The sequence below is a fragment of the Myxocyprinus asiaticus genome, chromosome 47 (assembly GCF_019703515.2).
Source record: "Myxocyprinus asiaticus isolate MX2 ecotype Aquarium Trade chromosome 47, UBuf_Myxa_2, whole genome shotgun sequence".
NCBI lineage: Eukaryota > Metazoa > Chordata > Actinopteri > Cypriniformes > Catostomidae > Myxocyprinus > Myxocyprinus asiaticus.
The window spans coordinates 13,841,591-13,861,799 of record NC_059390.1 but is presented as its reverse complement, the minus strand read 5'-3'; the positions used below and the strand labels follow the sequence as shown (position 1 = coordinate 13,861,799).

Below are 20,209 nucleotides of genomic sequence, written 5' to 3'. Positions count from 1 at the left end.
AAATTTACGACATGGAATGTGTGGGGGCTGAGTTAGGTTTTACGACTTGTGTTAGGCCCGCCTTTGTCTTCTATCTGAATACATGAGGCCCAACACCTGCGTGGCTTTACCGCTGGCTCAGTACGTTTGGTGGCACTGAGGCAGCAGGCATGGGGTTTTTAGCCAGGCGCTGGCCCGAGACAGAGCAGGAGCGAGCTGGTTGTGATGAAGTATTGCTTCGTTTTGGCATAAAATATCTCATAGCCTGTGAGTGTTGCTGAGTCGTGACGTAGCGCTCAGCAAATCTATCCACAGAGCTGCCAAAAAGGCCAGCTGGAGACACCGGAGCATCAAATAGAGCAGCTTTTTCTGTGTCACGCATTTCTGCCCTGCAACTTGCCAGGAGAGATGTGCTGCTACCGCCTTTTCCACTGGGGGTAGTTGGGCATAATCTTTGTCTTCTCTGTCACGCATTTCTGTGAGGGTCAGCCAGATGTGACAATCCAAAACTACCAGGTTGTCCACTGACTTGTCAATGGCCTGTGCAGTGACTTTCATGGCTCGCAGTGCTAATTCAGTAGCGGTGTGAAGCTCTTTGAACGTCTCTGGATCGTAGCCTTGCTCGTCCATTTGCTTTAGGAGCTTAGCTTGGAAAACTTGGAGCACCGTCATTGCGTGGAGTGCTGAACCTGCTTGGCCCGCAGCTGAGTATGCTTTTCCAGCCAGTATGGACGTTAGTACACACGGCTTGGAAGGATGAATGGGGCATGATTTCCAAGCCCTGCTACTCGCCTGGCAGAGAAAATCCACTACCGCCTATTCCACAGGGGGTAGTTGGGCATAACATTTGTCTTCATAACATCATCATCCCCAGCATTAGAACCATTGAACGTGATGAGGTTGTTGCACTCTTGCAGAGGGCTGAAGCTCATCACGCACATACTGTATTGGCACGGATGCAGTATATCGAGATTGAGGGGCTCGCGAAGCGCAGGCCGGCACAAGGTCCACCTCAGATTCACCCTGCTCGACTTCGCGGCCCCGCTGTGCCTCCTCGTGTGATCCCTCGGGAGTCACAGAAGAGGAGGGTGGCTGAATCATCCCTCAGAACGAGGGCGATTCACGAGCAAAGCGTCTTGAGACTCATGCCCTCACAGTGAGGGCTGTCTCTGCGTGGGCGCGGCCCAGACAGTAAATGCAGCTCTCATGCTGATCTGATGGCGGGATGTGTCCCTCGCATAAGGAAAACTTACAGAACAACATCTGTAAAAAGACGCGAACACGTAAGTGGCTCTTTTAGTTATATATACTGTATACACACAATATCAACAATAGCTTGTAAGGATACAAAACTCTTGCCGAAGCGCTGCAGGTAATCAGGATGCTGAAGCAGCCCATTCACCAGCGAAGCATCAAGCGGCGAGGTGGAGTAAATGTTCACCGGAACTCCGCAGGAGAACGGAGAGTCTTCTCGTTGCCATGAAGATCCCGCCCACTGACTTGTGTATATTGATGGCGAAGTAGTAGAAGGCATCTAGACAAGAGATGAATCGCTGTCTTGAAGGAAGAAAATTCTGAGGAATGGTGTTTGCGCGGCCGCTTTTATACCGGACAGCTTCACGCCTAAAAGGGCGGGGCTTAAACACCATAACCAATCCTGGCGTTATTGTAGAAATGTTTAAAATAGGTAATGTAGAAGGACACTCCCCATAGCGTCAGCTTAGTGACGCATGTCACGTGTACTGAATCGTAAGGGAACTTCCATTGTTTAATTAATTAATGTGCAGATGGATTAATTCTGGAAGTCCAGCAGTCCTCCATACTAATACAATGAGTTTTAATTAAAGACAGCTAAATATAAAAGTCCAGAAACCTCAATTTTATCTGTTATGTGGCAAAAAGGCAATTTAAGTGTTAGTCCAGTTTAATTTGACACTGGTTTGTAACTTAGGTTTGAGTGGTCTCCTCATTAGCTTCACAAAGCAACAGGCATCCCACTCTATTTGTGTTATCTAATTTCACCTCTCATTTCAAACAATCAATTACCTGGCTGAAGAAAGCCCTTAATGCCTTTAGCTGGAAAATGCCTTTGCGCCCATTCAAGCCCAAATAAACCAGATTAGCCAGTGGTGATTGAATTCCGAAGGGCTGAGCCCCTGACTGGGACAAATTTCCTCATTTGACAAACTCCTCCATCTCTCAGGGTGATAAATCTGTTTGAACAGCTCACAAGATCTGTCCCATGTGTTTTGCTGCTTTGTTTCAGAGAAAGGATTTTCTGATGCTCTCTGGTTTTCCAGGGATTTGTTATTGAAGATGAGAACAACAAGAGTGAGGCTGAATTATGAATGTGAATTGTAGCAATGCTAATTACATGAATTCAATATTAAATATTCTAAACACTTTATGACTTGAAATGTAAAGACTTACAATTTATATGTTTGCTTATACATTTACAGAGCAATTAATGAGTCGAGGTCTTTTTTAAGATGTCTTCAAATCTTTTTTATGATTCAGAGCATATTCACTTTAAATTGGTGATTATATGCAGTCTGGAACACCTGCAGTCAGAATAACAATGATTTAAACTGCATATGAAATGAAGCTCATGTAGAAAACATACTTTGCCCGACCTGGCAACCATTTTAGTCATGTGTCAATATGTTCAGCAAGAAACATGTGCAATCAGTGCCTCAACATCAGATGAATGAGAGACATAAACACACTCTGACACAGTCAATCTGCAATGTGGTTCAGGGTCTCAATCAGTCACTGTACTGGAAGAAACATCAGGTGGCTCTGATGTAGTTTGTTGCTCTAGTTGCATATGTTTGATGGATCATTGCAAGAGCATTTCAACAGGTGTGGAGTAGCTTTGTGAATATCCTCTAAACCCTATTACGAGAAGGCCACTTGTGGCAATCTGTTTCAAAAAAGATAAAGAGTAGTGCTGTGAGGGGCGCCTCTGAAAGGTAATTTAATGGCACTCTAACTGGGGTAGATAGTGTATCTCTTTTTTAGGAAGTCATTAATTCCGACGAAAGATTAGAAATAAATACACATACAATCAAACACTGTCCCAAAATGGCCATTACCTACATGAGGTGAATGTAACTACTGTGTGTCTAGTGGGCTTCTTGATATTTAAAAGCCCTTCTGAGACCATGATGAAGTTTTAATGCATACATAAAGAGCCCTGCCTCGGCTTAATGAGCTAATCCGTTTACTGCTAACTTCACACCACCCGAAGAATAGCCTCTTGCATCCCCTCAGACACAAGACGGCGGCAGCTATATAAATAGGGCTTTAATAGATTAATGCGTTTTATATGATTTGTTGCCGTGTCGATGTTGAAGTCGTATCCAGGACTTCTAGAACTAGTGATAAATTAAGGTTATTATTATGATTTAAACAATTATATTGTTGTCTATTGCTCTTGTTTGCCCCCTAACCCACCCTCTCTTTTCTGTCTATTCTTTTCAATTACAAGTTATGAGACACAGAGTCTTTTTTATATCTGAAGATTCTCACCTGTGCCACATGTGTTTCTCAGTAGTTTGCTTGTTCTCCTGTCATCTCTCAGGCTTTAATAATGTGAGTCATTCTTTCAAACACTCAGACAGGGCTGGTCTGTGGCCTTGGGTTCTATGTTGAGACAGGAAGTTCAGAAATAGCTGGTCACACAAACTCATTTGAGCTCTCTTTCACCCTTCGAGACAAACTTTCAGCCCTGGAACCAATTAAAGCAGGAGGACTGCCTTCACCATTCCACCAGAGACACCTTGAGCAGGGAGAGCGAGGCAGGTGCTGCTGTCGTTTCTCTGGAGAAGTAATCAACTGCATCTCTGTTCTAAGGTGAGATGGTAAGCTTTTCAGAGTGCTGGGTCACACTCATCTATATCAGACTGTTTTGTGTGTGAAAGAAGTTTAAATGAGTCAAGTCGTGAGGAATCACGTACTTCTTGATATTTTGAGATAAGAATTTATCGTACTATGAAAGCATACTCGAACTTTCAGAACTCAAACCATCCTCCCAAGCCCCAAAATGGCATTTACGAAAACCAAGTTGCAAAAATGTCTTGTTCCGAAATCCTTGGATTTCTGAAGCCAGACTACTGAAACATAAACATACATGAATATCATATAGACTTCATTTACACCTAAAAATGTGCATTATATACAGGTGTAAATGGGGTACAAAATATTTTGTAACTGGATCATTGAAACCACATATGGATGTGGTCCAGAACACTTAGTTGCATTTGAGGTGTAAACATTAATCCAACCTAATGTTTCCTGGACAGCAGTAAAGTACCACCCACTCACCTTTCAATCAACTGCTGTACTAAAAATAGACATAGTCAGAGAGAGGATAGAACATGGTCTTAAAAAAACTAAATTTGGACTGTTTTGGGGCACAAAACTTCACTTACATAATAAGTGGACCTAAACAATAAATAATAAGTAAATAAATGTTATGTAAATAAACAGTTATGATATGACCCCTTTTAAGGAAAATAACAGACCAGAAATTTGAGTGTAGGAAGAAGCGTTTCTCCTTTTATACAGTATATGCTATGATGAACTGCATGTGCAACACAACAGAAGGAATTTACAAATTATCTTTAGAGGAGGTTTTAATAAAGATTAAGAGAGACAAAGAGAAAAATCCAATAGACATCCAAAAACACTGCAAAAGATAAATCTTTATTTCTCCCAGATTGTAACAGTAAAAAATTAACAAATTCAATTACAACTCAGCTGCACACCTTTAAAAACCATAGTAAATTCAGAGAGAAGTTTAACAGGTGGACAGCCAAATTACACTTCAACTGAAGTACCAACCACTATCACAGAACAAGGTGCTAGGCATGTACTACAGATTTACTGTAAGGCAATTTATATCAGTATAACTTATTACTTCAAAACATAATGCATCTCTCTTCCCTCCATGAGGGAAAAACTATTTGATTCACCTTAAATAATTAAACATGATCACAACAATGACTCCTCTATACACAACACAACTCAGCACAATGCTGCGTTATTGCAGGTGAATATTTACGGTCTAGCAGTGGCTACGGTTACCAATGACTAGTCGATTTCATCTCATTTCAACTTATTTTGCTGTATTTCTACAAAGAAGTGAGGCATGTGTCTAAAGATCCACACTCCATAAAGTGAAGCCACTTCGTCAAGTTTTTAATTTTTTGGTTCTTTAGGTTACACATTTATATAAATTGGTGAAAGGTGCCCAATTTTGTGCCTGACAGGTTAAAAAGGCCATAAATCTACCCCTAAAGGACCGAGTATACTTTGGTTGTCCGCGTTGTTGATGGCTCTGTGCACAGTATGCGTGACGTAAATTTCGTCATAAGTCAGTCCACGTGTCCTGACCGCGCCTTGCCCAGATGTTCTTGAGCCACGGACGCGGTCATCATCTGTGCTCACCGTTGGCACTACTAAAAGAGTATCACAAAGCAGTTGTAGTACACATGCTTCGAACATGTCCGTCTGCACTCAGGGTAAAATGAGTATACTCAGGACAGCAACATGGTCGACCGTGCGCGATCCGATACGGAACGTGGTCAACCGAAGTAGACCCGGGCCTTAACACTATACACTTTTTGAGTCTGTAAGGCTGATCAGCTTGTCAGGCACAAAGCGGGACACCTTACATATTTCGACCAAATTTGTCTTAATACTTTTCCTTTATTATCTATTGCTTTTTGTAAAAAATCTCCCCCACACACTTAAATTTCAGTAGTTTCAAGTGCAAATTCCAAATCAAATCTAATCAATTTACATCATCTTATGTGATTCAAAGGAATTGCTGTTTAAAATGTATTTATGTAATCTCATTGGGTTAACTTTCACTTATGCCAGACTAGTAATTTGCCTTTTCTTTGATGAGCTTTCCCATGTAATGTGATCAAAATCATGGTGTTAACTGTGGTGACCACAATAAATAATCATTTTCCGCTACTTCAAGAGAAACCAACCAAAGGCTTCACAGCAGTGCAAACAAGACACATGTACACATGAGTCTTTTCTCTCTCTTTTGGTAAAGTCATATTCCCTGCATCTAAATCCTAACTTCCAAAATGACAAGGCAAGGTAGTGGGCGTAGAACACAATAGTCTCATTAAAATCCTTTGACAGCTGATGAATAGTAAATTCAGCTAGTAGAATACGCCTCCTCTGATTGGTCAGAGAAGCTTGTTTCCAGCTGTCAATGGTGGATGCACAGTCTCAGCATCAGCATGTGGAGAAAATGCCATCCAGCATAGCCGCAGGAGGTAGCAACCACAGTTCGTGTCACAAATGCAGATGGGGCCAGGAAAAAAATATCCAAACGAAATCTCAATTTCTTCTGGCTGTTCCTCAATTCCTACCCAGCTTCCTCTGTCACACTAAGAATATCCATGTGATCAAAGCTGAATATCTAGAGAGAGAGAGGGAGAGAGAGAGAGATGGAGAGAGGATTAAGATTAAAATTTAAATATTCTCTTCAAAAAACTCCTTAAATCTGGCTTGAACATCCAGTCAGTATATTCTCATTATAAAGATCTATAACTGTAACACATTCTTCAGAGTGGCTCAGTCATTGGAACTTCTAATTAAACTTCTAATAATAAAACTTTTAAATATTTATTACATGCAGAGTATAAACTGAATACATCAGTGATGTATGGTAATCTAATCTTTAAAGGAAAAACAGGAGCTCCCAGTCGGAACAGATGTGTTGCCCTTGTGGATGTTATGCGATAATCAGTCAACAGCTCTGTAAGAGCCATGGGCAAGTCAGAGCATGATCAACCCCTGCATTCACAAACAATCTTAGATCACATCTCAACCTGTTCACAAACTGATCTACATTAATCATGGTGGGATGGGCATCCTCAATTAGACAGACTCTGGCTTGCTAATGCATTTATTTTTTAAAAAGCGACTTACAGTGCATTCAAAGTATGCATTTTATTCATATGTGTATTCCTTGGGAATGAAACACATAACCTTTGCAAGTGTCTATAAATGTTGAGCTACAAGCGGCAAATATCTGTAGAAGCTAGATGTGCACGAAACAATTTCTCCCCAAAATATTTCAAGGTAAACAAAAAGGTCTTGTGTATATGGTTGAGTGACAATATAGGGATTTTATTTTATTTTATTTGAAAAGGTCAATATACTATATTTTTAAAACTTCACTTCACAACTTCACCTCTATAAGCTTAATTTTCTCCATCACAAATCTAAGCTGATGCACTTATGTGATTGAACAATGTTGAGCAAGCCTGAGTAAACTTTGCTTTAAGGATTGCTAAGTGAATGTCCATCTTGGTAGAGCTACAGTCACTTCTGTGACCCTCAATTTGAGTTGTACATCTTGCAAAGGGTATAAACACTTGAATCTCTCAGCCACTTGAGTAAGACTCATGAGTCTCATAAATGGAAATGTCAGATAAAGACAGAACATTAAATCAATCCATTCCAACAGACTATTCCTGTTTGTAATGATGAATGCCTGGCTCCTTTCACCTCGTTGATACTTGCCCTCCTCTAGACGTGGTCAGATTTTCAAGAAGTTAGTTGGCAAAAGTTTAGGCAATGTCCAAAGCTTTGGCCTACTTTAGAAAAGGAGCTATCTGCACAGAGCCCTATGCTCATTTATAAGGTATTACAGAATGCTTTTAGCAATTTAGGCCAGGAGCACAGACAGGTTTGTTGATCTTGAAGAACACGCCACTAAGGAACACACCACTGTTCAGGCTGAGAGTTGTAATGTCTTTGGTTCACACACAGGTCTTCCCTAGCTCCACAGGCATCCTGGAAAATACTAAAAATAGAGAAATCTAGATTTAGTAGTAGAACCTCTAAACCTGAAACTTAAAGGAATATTCTGGGTGCAATTCAAGTAAGGCTCAGTCAACAGCATTTGTGGCATTATGTTGATTATTACAAAATAATTTTGAGTCATCTCTCATTTTCTTAAAAAAAAGAAAAAGAAAAGATTATTGGGGGCCTGGGTAGCTCAGCGAGTATTGATGCTGACTACCACACCTGGAGTCGTGAGTTCGAATCCAGGGCATGCTGAGTGACTCCAGCCAGGTCTCCTAAGCAACCAAATTGGCCCGGTTGCTAGGGAGGGTAGAGTCACATGGGGTAACCTCCTCATGGTCCCTATAATGTGGTTTTCACTCTCGGTGGGGCGTGTGGTTAGTTGTGGGTGGATGCCGCATGAAGCCTCCACATGCGCTATGTCTCCGCAGTAATGCGCTCAACAAGCCATGTGATAAGATGCGCGGATTGGCGGTCTTAAACGCGGAGGCAACTGTGATTCATCCTCTGCCACCCGGATTGAGGCGAGTCACTACGCCACCATGAGAACTTAGAGCAAATTGGGAACTGGGCATTCCAAATTGGGGAGAAAAAAGGACAAATTAAGGTTACATTGAGGTACTTACAATGGAAGTGAACAGGGCCAATTTTTTTGGAGGGTTTAAAGGCAGAAATGTGAAGCTTATAATTTTATAAAATCACTTACATTAATTCTTCTGTTTAAACTTGTGTATTATTTGAGCTGAAAAGTTGTTTAAATTGTTGTAAAACTTCCATTGTAAGTGCCTCAATGTTACTCAGATTTTCTCTTTTTTTTTTTTTTTTTTTTTTTTGAGGGACAAGTTGAAATTTATGCCACAAATGCTGTTGATTGAGCTTATCTTCTATTGAACCTGGGATATTCCTTTGGAATAGACCCCATTAAATGATTTTATGAGCAAAGATTTCTTTTTTGAATTGATGTATTTCTCATTTAAACAAAAAGTTTAGGTGGGACATTAAAAAGGGCTTGTCTGTGTGGTTTTTTTTTTTTTTTAAATAGCAAATAGCCTTTAGTTTACATCACAGCCCAGGAAAATCACATCTGACAGCATTGCTTCATAGACAAAAGCATTGAAGATTCTTTCAATAAATTCCAGCCATTTCACAACTGATGGATATTTGTGAAAGGAAATTAAATATGAGGGTTTGCGCAACTGATGACACACTGACAAATGATTTGCTACTTGCTACTGTTAGTCAGAGATAGGTGTAATTTATAATTTAGGGGGAGGGTACGTTCTTATTCTAGATAGCATTTTATTGACAAATATTTGTATATGCCAGTGTGTACAAGAAGAGTCATTAAATAGTTTTATCTATTTTCCCAAAAGAGAGAGACTGAATTTCAAATCTGCTATGTGAATATATCTGTGTATAAGTTCAATTCTACTTTTAGGAGTACACTAGCATATAACGTAGATGGCCTCAAAGTAAACACAGCGTAGACTAAAAGTCAATTTTGATTTCATTAGCACAAAAATATATTATTAGAGTGTTAAAAGCTACTCTGAGAGACAGACAAAAGCATTGTTATGTGCCTGCGTGCGAGAAAATAAGTGTTTCTGTCCTTTGTCTCAATCCAAACCAAACCCTGTGGGTATAGGAGCTAAGACAATGGTGAGTCACTTCACACTGAGATATTTACACAAGACGAGAGCTAACTTCTGTATGCTTTAGAAATATCAACTGCATCCACTCCACAACCCCTGGGAGATGATTGTTTTGGGAAATGAGGCAAGCAAATGGTGACCTTCAGATACAAATATCACTACTCTGTGACTGGAGTTCTTTCAGAGGGAAATAGCTTAATATATTTTAAATTCAGAATGCTAAGGTTCTCGGTATGACAGGCAAATTGAACGGCTTGGTTAATTTTATAACAATGCTTACTGCTACACTGCATTACAAAATGAAAATTAAGTCTTGGCTTTGTGTAATGTGTCAAATTCTTTTTTTTTTTTTACACTGTCTAATTAGCTTAAAGGCTTATTCTTTTAAAGTAAAGGTGCAGATTCTAGCTCCAAAATATAGCTTGCCACCTTATTATTTTTGTTAAACTCCTGTAAAAGATGCAATGATGCATTATTCAAAACCCAGCAATCATGATTTTATATGTAATTTCATCAAACCCCTCCACATTTTTTTTTCCATCTATGTTATCTGGAACCATGATGACAAAACTCCAAAACGGTCAAGCAGTTCAATCACGAAAGCCACAAGATCTAATAATTTTGCTCGCCACTGGTTGAGAATTTATGTGTAATTATTACCAGATCGAATAAATTATGCAATTCCATGAAAAATTACATTAGAGACAATTTATTCAGTGATCCTTTGCGGAAGAATAGCCTATTTGGTATGCTGCCATTAAGAAGCCAGAACCTGCATGTAGACATACTCCCAACTGTCTTATAGTGGACTGTAGCAACACAGTGGGGCAAAACTCTAAATCACTGTAAACATCATTCTGATCATCCCATGCAGAACAAGTGTTTTTGATTGGGTGTAGCCAGCAGGATAGTCAGTTGCTGTTGTTCCGTTATAATCTGAAGGAATGTGACCTTTCGGCACCAAATTCTGTGACAAACTGTGACAATAATGCAATGACTAAGCCCCAGAAATTATTATAACAATGTACCAGTAACTATTCGAAGATGCAGTTGTCAGAGATGACAGCTTGTCATAGATTTCTACAAAAATCACTAATGTTGAAGTGGGGGACTTGATGTACTTTATTTTGTGTTGGCAAGACATGTAATGGCAAATTTAATTGTGACAATTAATTGAGCAAATTAAAACAGACTACATAAAATAAACCTTTTTAAATACACATTTCAAATTAAGATTAGCTAATCTTGAAAATGTGTACAGTAGGTTATAGTTGTCACACATATCTGAACTTTATCCATACAGAGTCCATCAGTTTGCAAATTTAAACACTCATGACTATTTTGCTCAAGCATACAAGTATCTCCACTGATTTTGATCCTGTGACTTAAGACACTCGTTATGTTTGAAATAGCATACAAGCATACAAGCAGCCAACCCAAAAGGATACAGGTTTAAATTCAGTTTAGGAAAACAGGGTAGAGTCTCAAAACTCACAAAACTCAATATTACAATATTACATTATTGGGTTTGGGGATTTGGAAAGTAATTTGAAAAGAGTCAACTAGCTGGAAGAAAATCTTGACTCAGTAGACAGTATCAAGGAGGGCAGAGGGAGGCTTTAACTTTTAAATTATCTCCTGCCAACAGCATGCAGGTGCAGGACTTTAATTAGAAGCACCTGCACAACACACAACACAGAACACACATATTAAGATCAACCAGGCAGAAAGTGAGAGGGAGAATCACATTATCTCATACACATTTTAAATTACATTGCTGGGTTTCATGTGTGAAGCGTTGCACTGAGATATTGAGGCACTGAGAGTGTTCATGCTATGTTATTTATTGCTGAAGTTCAAGACATTGATTACATTATATCTGGCAGATGCCTTTACTCAAAGTGACTTGCAGAGCATTTAAAGTATATAATTTATCAGTATGTATTTTACTTGGGAATCAAACCCATGACCTTGCTGTTACTAGCACCATGCTCTACCTATTGAACTGTAGGAACCTGTAAAGTGAAGAACCTGATAAAGTAACTCTTGATTAAGTGTACTGTAGTTGCTGGATATTTAGTTGGGTATAAAAAACTTCAACATGAATGGAGACATCAGAGAATTTAAAATGTTAGATCTGCCAATACTCAAATAACATTATCCCCTAAAATACTTTTGGAGTCTGCAGATGAAAAGCCAGACAAATGTATTGCAGCCGTGCATCCGTCTTATCTCTGAGCTGCGAGAGCTCTATTTCTCCAGCATCTTTAAAGTGCGAGACACATCATCATCATATTACACGCTAGATTCCACTCGCTTACTTCCAGACATTCCAGTCTCAGATGCAGGGCAACATGATGGGACAGGTGTAGAAGGGGAGCTGTGAGAATGAGTGAACAGAGAGCACATTGGCTCATTTCAAGGTGCTCTACTTTTCAAACTGACAAGCAGTCAGTAATCAGACAATTAGTACCAAAAATAATGGCAACCTTAAAACATGCCCTGAGAGCAGATCTACCCTCTTGACTGTGGGCAAAGCTGCAAAGGGTTTGGTTTGGCATGGGTTTGAATTGGATGCCAAGGGTTGCTGTGTGAAGGTTATGTCAGGCAACAGCAAGTTACAGCAAAAGATGCCACAGATGGCAGACCAAATGCTACCTCATGCTGAGCCAGGTTAGCCATGTGAGACAGGCCCATGTGGCCAACACCTGCCATTGGTTGCCCCTTCACTTTCATCTGAAACAATTTCTGACATGTCTGAGTAGTTCCTGTGGTTGAGCCGAGAATTTGCACTGGAGACACTGTTCTTGGAACAGTTTAAAAAGTCAGCTTTCACCCTTCTTGTATTAACCATGTCTGATCAGCTGTGTTGTGCATTATGGTGTACAGCAGCTGGTATCTGCTTGAATCATAAAATATCATTGTGAACAAGGAATGTCTGCCAGATGTTGAGTATTGAAGCACTATAGTTCCTTAAACATCTGTTACACAGGGTTTTAAGATGTTTCTTCAAACTTGGTGCAGTACAGAGATCACATATGAACAAACAATTTGTCTCGCAGTCTGCAGAATGGGTAATATATTAATGACTCGTGAATGAGGTACATCATGTAAGGGAGTTTCCTTAAGGACGCTGAAGGTCTTTATGCAGATATCCTGTCCCTTCACGTGGCTGACGTGCCTAAATGTATCTTATTAAACCCTACATGATCCATTTACAACATGAAATTAACCGGTAATTAAACTGCCTTGTAGTGTAAAAATTGCCAGTCAAACGAACCATTCCTCATGTCTCTAGATATGGTCCTGGTATATGGGATTTTTTTCACCATCTTTATCATCCGCAATATGAAATTTGTTAGTGAGATCACTTCACCATAACAAGCCACATAATTTGAGGTAGCATTCATGTCCATAGCACAAACGGTGTGGGATGAATTATGCAATGAAGATTAATACTTAGGATTAGGGGTTTGTTTAAATCCCTATCCCTTCTTATAAGAAACAGGCAAAAGTGCTTGCCTTTGAAATAGCATTTACATGAAATTCGATACATAGTATTTGTTAATTCAACTGGGAGCTCTCCTTAATCTTTGATCTAACAGACTCACCAGGCTGTAGAGGTCTGGAAGGTCAGGAGTGTCGGGCTTTGTGACTCCCCTCTCAAGCTGTGCCTCGGATGGTGGTGGGGACTTAGGCCTGATCCCATGTTCTGTTCACCTTCCTGAGCTTCACTGTGCCATTGAGTCCTGGCCTGTTTGAGCCATCGTCCTCCCAACCCCCATTTCTCCAGATAGACCCGGCACAGTTCATAGTTCATGGCTGAGTAGTACAGGAAGTCCAAAGCAAGAAGGACCATTACGAAAAAGCCGTAAACCCACACACCAATGAGGGCAGTGTAGTTACTAAAGCAACAGGAACAAGGACAAAAAGACAAAAAAAGCAAGTTGATGGCAGCTAGTCACTGACCATTACATACAATTACTTACTAGGGAAGGGCAGTATGACATTTTATACCATGTGAAGGTAGAGATGTAGAAATTTTGCTATGTCATTTATATTACTGTGATTATTCTTACAAAGCTATCTGTGGGCAGGACTGCTTGACATTATTTACATTTGAAGCGACTTGCGGATTTCTTGTGGCACGGGATTAAATTTCCAAGTTGAAGGCGGTGAAAGACGGTAAGTCCACGAGTTGTATGCAAGAGCAGGCGATCAGAGGAGAGCCTGAAAAATCCGATGTGGATATCTATTTTTACAAGAATGGCAGAGCAAAGCGTGGACACATTGTGTCATCAAAGGATGTGAAACTGGGACTGGAAAATGGTCAATTTAAGTGTTAGGAAACAAACCTCAGGCAAGTCAGATGGGCATCATGTCAGGCGTCATCTGATAATAGCAGTAACAGAAAAATAAAACGTTATTTGTGTACACTTGTCTATTTGTACGGCTTTTGCTCTATAACAAATGCAGGGTTGTGGGAACGGGAGCGGTCGGGAAGAAAATCGGGTAACACTTTATTTTACAGTGTCTGTTACAGTGTAATTACCCAAGAAAGTACAGTGTAATAAATTATGTAATAGCATGAAACAACATCTACTTAATATGTAATTAATTATGGAACAACATGTACTTGCATATTGTAATTATGTATGTGTAACAGACAACAATTATTGCATGTGTGTAACAAGCCAGTCTTGTTACATACCTGTTTGTGTAATAGGAAGATCTTGGTACATACATGGAACAGACATACATGTTGTTACATGTAATAAAATTATAATTACATTAAAATTACACAATATCACATAGTATTAATCACTGTAAAATAAAGTGTATCTAGACTATACTTAAGTGTACTTTATGTGTAACTACATGTATACCTTAACAAGCTGTGTTTAAAGATGCACTCGTTTTTATGCATGGTGAGACTGAAAAACAGACTCTTAAATGCATCTTGACACACTTTATGGGGCATAATAAATAAAAAGAGTGAGTATGAAGCCATTACATGCATGCTGCATATAGACTGACAGGCTGGTTGAAGTTAAGTGCAGGACTATATACTTAATATCAGGTTTTTTTTTTAAATTTTTTTATATATGTATATATGTATATATATATATATATATATATATATATATATAATTATATAATTTGTACTTGGAACAAAATGCAACATTTTTGACAACCTGACTTATGCCCATACACACAATAGACCCATGCTGCTTAAAATAATTTATGTGGAAATCACATGTAGAAAAGAGTTTAAAAAAAATAAATAACAATTATTACATTTTTTTTTATTTTTTTTTACAGTTGTGATAGTATTTGAACATGCAATGCCCGGCCAAACACCAATGTTTTGTAACAATATTTGCCTGTTCACGTATGTGGAACTTCCTATTACACAAATGCGTAGATATGTAACAAGACTGGCCTGAAACAGTTTTTCCATTGAACTTATCGAAAGAAAGAAAAATTAAATTGTGATATATACTGTTAATGTGATATAAAATTACTCATACCTTGATATAAGAATTTTTTTCTTACTACATATCTATAAAATTAGAGCGAGAAAGCAAAGGAAAAAAGAGCATTTTGAGCAAGAAACAGAAATAGTCATATCATTACTAGGGAAAATGGCCCTGATTTTTTCCCACTTAAATCAACTGATGCAATAAAAAGAGAGGTCAGTGCCAGTAAAGTGCTGTTAATTGCTCTCCACTGGCCTCTGGGATTGCTTTGGCAAGATACTGTGTAGGTTGGTCAGGCAGAGCATAACTGCAGTGCTGTAAAGCTGGCCCAGTGAACAGTCAGTGGTCAGGGATGCTACAGTCACAGAAATATCAGTTGGAGCTTGAGGGGTGAAATAACATTTACATGTTTTACCAGAGCCAAGTCATGATGACAAACTGCGCTTTTATGTCACTGGGCCATTGTCTATGTCCCTCTTTGTGAGAATGATGATTAATTGATTTGTTTTAGATTAGTCCTGTGATGTTTCTCTGAGGGATACCTGTCTGGATGACATGGTTGATTAAAACAAGAGGGCCTAAGTTTTTCATTCTCACATCTGATGTCAATTCATGCTGGGAATCACAAACTGTGAGGCAATGACAATATCGTAGTCTGTGGAGCTCCTTTGTCATTACACACACAAAGACTAGAGAAAAGGCATTTCACAGGGATTCTTTCATCATCTGAATAGACAGTTTGATCTGATCTCAAACCACTTGGGAATAATAAATCATTAGGAAATAGCACAGACTGCAGTGCAGACCTCTACAGAGCTGACTAGGGATATGCCACTATATATATTTAGTTATGTGTGCATTCATATATTTTCCAACAGTCCTGGATGCAACCAAATATTGTAGAATGGGTCATGGGACAAAATGTAAACATTTAAGTATCGATCATCGGAAAACACATTTCATTGTACACTATTGCCCCCATATTGGGGTGATGTGTCCCTCTCAATGTCTGTGGTGAATGTTATGTCTAAATAAACAGAAACTCTGAAACTAGCATTTCTTCGTCTGGTCATTGCTGCTTTTTTTAAGGCACTGTGGCTGTACTAGACAAAAGTGAAATGAACTGCTTCAGTGAAATTTAAACTGATCCTACAGATTCACTCTCTTGATATCTTGATGCACGTATATTAAATCATGACAATGTATTGTTATATGTATTGTATCGTGATGTGTGTTTGTTTTAAATTGACAACCTTTAACCCATTCTGTCAGATTATTGTATGTGCCTATTACATGCTGCATGCATGTGTGTGTATGTGTGTATCTGCTGTATTTTGCATTTTGGACTGTGTTTACATATCTGTAAGTGTGGCAGACAAGGCTTGCTGCATCAAAAAGTCTATCAGATTGCCGCATTTTTCAGAACACCCCTCTCAGTCAGCTGGAGGGATAAACAGGCTATGATGAGATTCAGAAGAAAGGCGTCACTCTACTGATCTCCGGTCCAACTCACTGCTCCAGGGACCAGGAATAATTTTTCAGACTTTATTTTAACAGTCTACAGGGAAATCCTAACAGCGCTGGTAGCCTTCTGTGGTTGTTAAAGCCCTTCCTATGCTGTAATAATAAGTGTAAGGGTCAAAATCTTGTCAGAGGAAGGTTTAGACTGCTCTATTCTCATACAGACTGGCATCTGTGGTGTGGTCAGCTTTACCGTCAGGGTGGATGGGCAAGCTGAGATTAAATGTGTAGGAGGGAGTAATTTAGGCCCATTTGTGAAGTGTATGCTGGTGTGAGCAGATTGGACTGTGCCTCTCTCTCTGTTCTCACCAACTGATTTAAAAAAATGTATGAGAGACAGTGTGAACTAGTGATGGGAATATCGGATCATTTTACTGACTTGGATCTTTGAGTCTCGTTCAGAAAAATGAACGAATCTTTATTCAAGTCATTTCATTCATTTGAGCAGAATTAAATGAAAACATAAACTTTTCAATAGCCAAATCCCCCCAACATGTCTACTTATGCAAACTTTGATTATAGTCCCAATAAGGAAAAAATGATAATGCAGCCAAGGGCACATTATGAGAAACAGAAATGATTAGTTCACTTCCTGAGTCATTTGGTCCGAGTCGTTCGTTCTTTTGTCACGTGACAGCCGTATACACTATGCACACATACAGGAAACAGAAATGATTAGTTCACCTCCTGAGTCATCTGGTCCGAGTCGTTCGTTCTTTTGTCAAGTGACAGCCGTATACATAGCGTATACGGCTGTCAAGTGACAAAAGAACGAACGACTTGGATAAGAAGACTGGAGAGGTGAACTAATAATTTCTGTTTCCTGTGTGAGCAATGCATAGCGTATATGGCTGTCACGTGACAAAAGAACGAACGACTCGGACCAAAAGAGTTGAAAGGTGAACTAATCATTTCTGTTTCCTGTACAGTGCCTATGTGGTTTTCACAAAACAAACGAACGGAGGTTGCGCAATGCACATGCGTGGCCAAATCAAAATGAATGTATCACTCTCTGAGACTACTCGTTCTTCTAAGTCATATAAAAGATTAGTTCAAAATGAACGAATCGTTCATGAACGACCCATCACTATTGTGAACCAGAAATATTCAGAGAATCTATTAATTAATAGCAGGATCAGAGAATGTTTGTTCACTGAAAGGCAATAATGAGTATTTAAGGCTATGATGAGCTTTAAGATAGATATGCAATAGATTACTTTGCATGCCGAGTGTCGGTATGGGTGTAAAAGGAGCCCAAACTTAAAAGCACCATAATTTATCAACTGCATAATTGTATCTTTCCAGTGCATATTCCAGTTTACCTGTCAACTCCAACACATAGTTTAAAATTTAGATGGGGGTGCATAATGGAAAAAAATTATTTGGTATTATTTTGCATTTATAGACCCCCAACATCCCTGAAACTCATCTGCAACACAACACTGTGTCCTGACAACATGATCACATGGGAAGTCGGCATGCTGTTTCCAAAAGTTCCAGTACCCTAGGATCGGCAACAGTATGCTGACTCACTGACATGCCCTATCTCCCATCGGACACATGTACAACAGCTCCACAACAGTTACTTTCCCTCATGGCGCAACTGGTAGTGCATTGCGTCAGTTGCACGGGAGACTACAGTTCAATCCCCATTCAAACAAGGAGATATTCACATTTGTATAAACAGTCATGAGCGTGATAAGGAGGTTACTTTTTAACCATAACATTGCATTTAGTGTCTACTAATGGTTAGGGTTAGATTTGGGCTTTGATTAGATTAGGGTTAGATTTCTCTTCACAGTTTTACATGGAAGTGTAAGCTTTTAGCATTTGCTGCCTTTTTGTATCTTGCGTCTTTTTAGAACATTGTGTAATAGCCCAACAAAAGCAAAGTGTATGTTAGGAAAATAAGTTTTACTGCATCAAACCAACCACTTACTTGTGGGCAAAGCTGTCTGAATTGGTTGTGAGGTTGAGCTGCATCACAATCTGAAACTCTGTTTCGTTGCAACAGTACTTGAAGGCCGTATTGTTATGGTGACAGCAAAATATGTAGGTCTTGTTATCTGAGAGTCGAGGGCAGTGGAAACCGAAGTGATAGCGCCCCTTGTGGTCAGAGTAAGGCTCACACACCCGGAAGTGTGCAGAGAGAGCTGTGAAGAGATAAAACAGAGGATGAGGGAAATAAAGCATGACTTTCACAGGTCCATAGAGCTAAGTGATTTCAAACATAACTTGTGATCAAATTCAAGGTAGGATGAGTGACCTCTAGTACTCATTGCCAAAAGGATGTGGACACCCAAATACCACACTTCAGTTCAAGTTCAAGGTCTTCAAGTTAACCATTTTACTGGTGGCACTCAGACAGTGGCTCCTTGATAGTAACTGAGCTCTTGTTTATGCTTGATTATGCATCTGTTAAAAATGGATTCAGATGACATAGCCATTTGACATTTTTCAAGTTTAATTGTTTATTTTTCATTACAAATGAAATTATCAGCATAACAGTTTGAGTGAAAATTTTGTGCAAAACCCGATGATTATGATATAATCACGATCCTGCATGTGAATTTTCACAGAGCATTTTAAGTGCTTTAATGAAAGAAAACCTGTCCTTTTGTACAAAATGACTTAAAACAGTTCATGTCACAAATTTGCTTATTTGATTACTGATCACAAAATTGTGTGGAATCGTAAATATTTCTTATATTATGTCATTGTAATCATGTAATCACTAGCATGCAAGCAACAGCGAGAGAGGAGCAGGGTATTTTATTTATATTACGTTTTTCGCATGTGCATTCCAATCTACATCTTGATATAATCAATCTGTTTTTATATCACTCTGTCATTTTGTTTATTTGATCTGTAAAGCATTTTGGGTCAACTTCTGTTGTTTTTAAATGTGTTCTATAAATAAAGGTTGACTTGACTTAATCCTCCTCATGATCACTCAGCGTGTTTTCATCAGCTGAATGGAAGGCTAAACACTTTTAAAGTGTGACGGGACTCGCGCTGCGCGTGCAAGCCATTTGAGCATCATGAGCCGATCAACTGTTTAGCCCTTTGCGGTGAATCGCACCTGCAGAATCCTAAAAAGTATTTCCAGGTTTAATATATATTTTGAATATACTCAAGATTTTTGAACCACACAATGTGGGCTTATGTTTTCTCTTTTAATCGTTTAATGGGTGTGACTATGGTTTAAGCAGGGTGTACCTGTAGGCTGGATTGAAAGTCTCAAGAATTAATAGTGGTGTTTCTCTTGTTTCATCACGTGTTGTTCTGAAAGCAAAAAGAAACAAATGAAACACAGAATGTAGGCTGTCATCCGCATAGCCTGACTGCAGCAAAGTGCGCGCATTTACCCAAAAGTGAAGCACTGCCGGCTCAAGATGCGTGAATGGCTTGCACGTGCTGCACAAGTCTGTTGGGTATACTGCAGTCTCGTCATATTTTAACTTTTTGTTTAGCCTTCCATTTAGCTCATGAAAACATGCTGCATGATCATGAGGACGGATTACATCAAGATGTAGATTGGAATGCAGGTGCGGAATTTATATAAATAAAATAGTCTACTCCTCTCTCGCCGTTGCTGTCGTGCCAGTTATTACCCCTTCGCGTGCCAATGCTGACACGCCTGCCATGGGTTGCTGACCCCTGGTGTAGACACACAATAGAGATTATTCAACCCGATCTAATGACAGTTCTTACATATTTTACGAGTTGGCTATTTTG

At 39.3% G+C, this 20,209-nt stretch overlaps 1 protein-coding gene across 3 annotated transcripts in view; it reads right to left on the bottom strand.

The window, feature by feature from the left end:
- Positions 1-4,665: 4,665 nt before the first annotated feature.
- The window catches only part of LOC127436924 (protein shisa-like-1a), a 35,156-nt gene continuing 19,612 nt past the window's right edge, over positions 4,666-20,209 (bottom strand). Inside the window, exons 3-6 of one of the 3 annotated variants that reach the window (XM_051691451.1) lie at positions 18,411-18,624; positions 13,082-13,375; positions 7,739-7,816; positions 4,666-6,424 (exon numbers count right to left, since the gene is read on the bottom strand). In XM_051691451.1, coding sequence (XP_051547411.1) covers position 6,424; positions 7,739-7,816; positions 13,082-13,375; positions 18,411-18,624 — 587 coding nt within the window. In that variant the 3' untranslated portion in view covers positions 4,666-6,423. Of the gene's footprint in view, positions 6,425-7,738; positions 7,817-10,119; positions 11,150-13,081; positions 13,376-18,410; positions 18,625-20,209 lie in introns of those variants that run through there. The other 2 variants (XM_051691453.1, XM_051691452.1) reach the window with 2 other exon arrangements.